General features: G+C 44.2%; 1 protein-coding gene across 1 annotated transcript; it reads left to right on the top strand.

The window, feature by feature from the left end:
- The first annotated feature begins 942 nt into the window (after positions 1-942).
- LOC135573911 (E3 ubiquitin-protein ligase RNF186-like) lies at positions 943-5,093 on the top strand. Its single transcript, XM_065024119.1, has one exon. It carries the CDS (start codon positions 1,160-1,162, stop codon positions 1,904-1,906), a length of 747 nt encoding a protein of 248 aa, XP_064880191.1. The 5' UTR covers positions 943-1,159; the 3' UTR covers positions 1,907-5,093.
- The last annotated feature ends 340 nt before the right edge of the window (positions 5,094-5,433 follow it).

Below are 5,433 nucleotides of genomic sequence, written 5' to 3'. Positions count from 1 at the left end.
CCGAATTTTTTGGTTGGCTTTGCTAGCCAACGTTGTCACGACATTGCCTACAAGTGTGATCAGTTTATCTTCATAATGTACTGCCTTTGATTACAGTCAATGGGTAGCCTACAGTAAGTGAAAAACGTAGTTGCGGCATCCGGGTGTCCACTACAGAGGATATTTCTTGATAAACTCATATTTAGCTCATATTTAATGTGAAAATGTTTTACACAGTCCTGACAACTCACTAAACTATTCCTGAGATATGTACTTAGGCCTACTAGAAACAGTTTGAATATAAAACTCATAAAACTTAGAAATAATAATTAGGCTACACACACTTATTTTCAAATGTTTGATGGAAGACATTTTTGTTTAGAACCAGGAAGATAAAGTTGTCAAGGTCACACACCCACACCTGATATCACTGAAAAGCAGGACTGAATACAGTGTCTTGTATGGCCTCAGAGATACGGACCAAGAACTGATGTACACTAGAGAGGACAACAATTAATTGCTGGGTCTCAGGAGGATATCAAACAAAACAGTATGAACACAGTTCATGTCACAGGGGGACCAATATGGAACTTTGACTTTTTGACAGTCTATCGTGTAAACTCATGAGATGTTTTGATTTAATTATGGCACATTTCTTCTGTCTGGCATGATGGCAACGGACTTTGTTATCTCTACATCTCCTCTCGGTCTGACTCCCAGAGAGGACTGAAAACGGTGTCTATTGGCCTCTCCTTTCAACCTGGGCGGTTTTCACCAACCGATAGGAAAGATAACCACCATGAACTGTGTGTCAATAGCCGCCTCACTGTCTCCTCTCAATGCGGGTTGAGTACAGATCACTCCGGCGGATTAACCAACCCTCGCATCGAAGAGTCGTCACGAGCATTACATCACCGATTCCACACCCGAAGCGTAAAATGAGACCCATGTATTTTTAACCAGCGGATATGAACACTGATGATGAGGGGATACAATTGGATTTTCATTTTTTGACGTCGTGGGGATTATACAAATATATCAACAATTTCAACGTCGGCTATACAATTCATCGGAGAGATGATGGCGTTTTTATGAACGGGGGATAGACGAACACCGTCATCAGCATCTCTGCCTGTCGGCTCCTTTGTGTTCGTAGAGAATGTGATCGGCGAAAGATGACATGGCAGAGGTAGATTCAGCATCCAGTGGAGCAGAACACCCGAGCAGCCTGGAGACAGCATTCCCGTACGAGGAGTATGAATGCAAAATATGTTACAATTATTTCGACCTTGACCGTCGCGCGCCCAAGATTTTAGAATGCTTGCACACATTTTGCGAGGAGTGCCTGAACACTCTCCATCTCCGCGAGGAGCGTCCATGGCGCATCAGCTGCCCTATATGTCGCCACAGGACACCCGTACCGGACTATCGGATACAAAACCTACCCAATAATACCAAGGTAACGGAGGATTTCCCCTTGTACATTGACTCTGATCCTTTGCCTCAGGATGCTTTGCCCCTCTACCCTCCCCGGTTGCACCCCGCACTCGTCGCCCTCAGGCGCGAGGAGGCATCGGGGGCGTCCACAAGCCAAGCTACCCCCTCCACTACCTTGTCCACTGCCACTACCCTTTCCCAGGACTCGGTGCGCTATGGAAGCTGTCAGAGCTGCAAGCGGGTTGCCCTTACTACGGGCTGTGTGTGCGTGATCTTCTCCTTTCTGTCCATGCTGGTTCTGCTCTTCATGGGCCTGATCTTCGTGCACAGTCACAGCAGCCCGCCCTCGCCCGCGGGACCCATCTGCCTGTCGGTGGCCAGCATCCTAGCCATGTTCTCGGTGGTCGTCACGTGGCTGATCTGCTGGTTAAAATATAGACCCGATCACGAGACAGGACGCTCATCTGGAACGAATAGGCGGAACGCCTGATGATGAAGATGAAGATGATCATGTTGATAATGTGATGTGTGTGATTTACGTATATACTGCTGTATACTAGCATAATGTCCCTCCCTTCCTTTACTTTTTTAGAAATATACATTGTCCAGAATGGCCTTTTAACAGTAGGATATAGCAAACACCATATAAAGGCCTTCACCTGCTCATTGAGCAGTAAGCCTACAGTAAGTAGCCTACCATTTGATAAATGCACTTGTAAGCCTACCTATGGTAGGCTCATATGATGACGGGTAACCTTGCCTGAGACCTAGATTAACGACCTGTTGCTCCCAGACTAGACTGGGCGAATGCACAGAGTTGAGGACCAGGGTTTGATACCAGTTTCCTGAAAAGTATACACTACCCACTATGCCTCTCACTATCAAAACCTGTCCTTGAGTAGTCACTAATATACACTACATGATTAAAAGAAGACACCTGCCCGTCAAACATCTAATTTCAAAACCATGGGCATTAATATGGAGTTAGTCCCCCTTTACTGCCTCCACTCTACTGGGAAGGCTTTCTCGATGTTGGAACATTGCTGTGGGGACTTGCTTCCATTCAGCCACAAGAGCATTACTGAGGTCGGAACTGATGTTGGGTGATTAGGCCTGGCTCACAGTCGGCGTTCCAAGTCATCCCAAAGCTGTTCGATGGGGTTGAGGTCAGGGCTCTGTGCAGGCCAGTCAAGTTTTTCCACACCAATCTCGACAAACCATTTCTCTATGGACCTCATTTTGTGCACAGGGGCATTGTCATGCTGAAACAGGAAAGGGCCTTCCACAAACTGCTGCCACAACGTTGGAAACAGAATCGTGTAGAATGTCATTTTATGCTGTATCGTTAAGATTTCCCTTCACTGGAACTAAGGGGCCTAGCCCGAACCATGAAAAACAGGCCCAGACCATTATTCCTCCTCCACCAAACTTTACAGTTGGCACTATGCATTGGGGCAGGTAGCATTCTCCTGGCATCCGCCAAACCCAGATTCGTCTGTCGGATTGCCAAATGGTGAAGCGTGATTCATCACTCCAGGGAATGCATTTCCACTGCTTCAGAGTTCAATGGTGGCGGGTTTTACACCACTCCAGCCAACGCTTGGCATTGCTCATTGTGATCTTAGACTTGTGTGCGGCTGCCCGGCCATGGAAACCCATTTCATGCAGCTCCTGACAAACAGTTATTGTGCTGACGTTGCTTCCAGAGGCCGTTAGGAACTCGGTGGTGAGTGTTGCAACCAAGGACAGACAATTTTTACACGCTAAGCGCTTCAGCACTCGCTGGTCCCGTTCTGTGAGCTTGTGTGTCCTACCACTTCGCGGATGAGCCGTTGTTGTTTCTAGACGCTTCTACGTCACAATAACAGCACTTACAGTTGACCGGGGCAGCTCTAGCAGGGTAGAAATTTGACTAACTGACTTGTTGGAAAGGTGGCATCCTATGACCGTGCCACGTTAAAAGTCACAGCTGTTCAGTAAGGCCATTCTACTGCCAATGTTTGTCTATGGAGATTGCATGGCTGTGTGCTCGATTTTATACACCTGTCAGCAACGGGTGTGGCTGAAATAGCCAAATCCACTCATTTGTCCACGTACTTTTGTATACATAGTGTATGTAATTGAGAAATCACTAACGTAAGCTATGTCAATAGTACAGTATCTGCTATACAGTGATTTGACGGTGATGTGAAGTTAGGGAGAGGTGTCATTACCGGTATTTAAAGTGACATGGTGTTTAGGTTACCAAGAGTAGGTCTAGAGAACAGGTACCTGCTCAATTCCTATTTCAAAAGTTCACCGGTTGTAGGCCTACTGTACACTTGTGTACATTTCTCTGGCCTTTCTGCTGCCTGTGTCATCAGATCATTATCATCTGCCTGTCAACTGATCATCACCACCATTTTGACAGACAGGAAAGATGAAAGTAAGGTTCCTTTCCACCATATTTCTTTCAGTCTTGTTATCAATCACTTCAGATCATTGATGAGCTTCTTGAAGAAGGGAAGGAGGCATTTCCTCAGTTTTCTAATGAGGCATTGAAATTCGTAACATATTACACAAATTGGATTTGTAACATATCACATGAATTGCAAAATTTGTATGATATCATTCAAATTGCAAAATTCATAACTTAATCACACAAAATGGATGAGGTAGTAAGTACACAGTTGGATAACGCAGTAGGCTGCACAAAAAACGGGGAACCGTTTTGGCTACTAAGCACCACCTTCAAAACTACTGGCTGAAAATATAGTAAAGCTCTGGACTGCGTCTTGAATTGCCATGTGCTTGACAGGCTTCCAAAGCAAATGGATTTCTCTAGTCTGTTGCCTGTATGGTCGGTGATCATCAGGGGGCAGATGGAGAGAGTTGCCGTGAGGATGGCACACTTTTTGCCTTGCCTATGGAACTAAGAGACTAAAATGAGAAGGATTGGATTTGTTAATATTAGTCAGTAAACCAGGGGTATTGAAATCAGGGCCTTGGAAGTCTACCGTGCTGCACTGGTTCCGCTATAACCAGGGACTGACTGATTCAGACCAGCACATCATGATGAGTGGACTCTCTGTCCAATCAATGATATAAATCAATCACTTAACTACCATAGACGGATAAATAATCCCAACAGCACTACTTAAAACCACAAGGCTTAGATTTATACAGCCCTGAAGCTATTTAATTTTGTATTTACTTTATACTGTATGTGCTCTGTGTGGAACAGACTCTGTTGTCTCCTGCCTCTTGGGTCCTCATCTTACAGACACGCCTTTAAGGATTCACATAAAAATATGTACATTTGAGAAGGCTGGGATATACAGAGAGTTATATATAAGCACTTACTGCCCTAACACATTTACTTTAACATTGCCTCACAATCAAATATGATTATGGACCTGGCCTCTAAAGATGGCCATGCCTGCTTCAATCAACCTGTCACTCCCCTGTCAGACTGTCAGTATAACCGTTAGAAGAAGCACTTTCACCCTCTTATTTGACACAAGTAATATATATATATATATACTGTATTTTGACTATTATTGTATTCATTAATGATTAATAAAAAGGTGATGTTTTTGAGTTTGTTCATTGTTGTTAAGGTACTCAAATGTATTTGCACAGATAAATGTTACGTATGTGCTGTTTAACACAGTTCAGTAATAAAGAAAACATTACAATGTTTATGTGCAATGCTTCTTTCTCTTAAAACTTTGAAATTAGATATATTGATGATGGTCATGTCAGTAGACAATACTTAAAGGGATACTTTGGGATTTTTAAAAATGGTATCCACATGTTCATCTCTCTGGGGAAGTAGATAACAGGCCTCATTGCCAAAATCCCAAACTATCCCTTTAAGAACTGCCAGTTAATTGTTGACGTTTGAATTATCATGGATGCAACAAGCCATAGAATAGTCCTTGGCAGAAGAGAGCAGTAACTCACTGCCCACAGACGCCTAGTCTCGGAAATCCCAGACCTAGGGCATGCTGGAACATTGGTTACATTGTCGGAGGC

The sequence above is a fragment of the Oncorhynchus nerka genome, linkage group LG11, assembly GCF_034236695.1.
Source record: "Oncorhynchus nerka isolate Pitt River linkage group LG11, Oner_Uvic_2.0, whole genome shotgun sequence".
NCBI lineage: Eukaryota > Metazoa > Chordata > Actinopteri > Salmoniformes > Salmonidae > Oncorhynchus > Oncorhynchus nerka.
The sequence above is the reverse complement of the archived record's forward strand: the minus strand, read 5'-3'. Positions and strand labels throughout refer to the sequence as shown.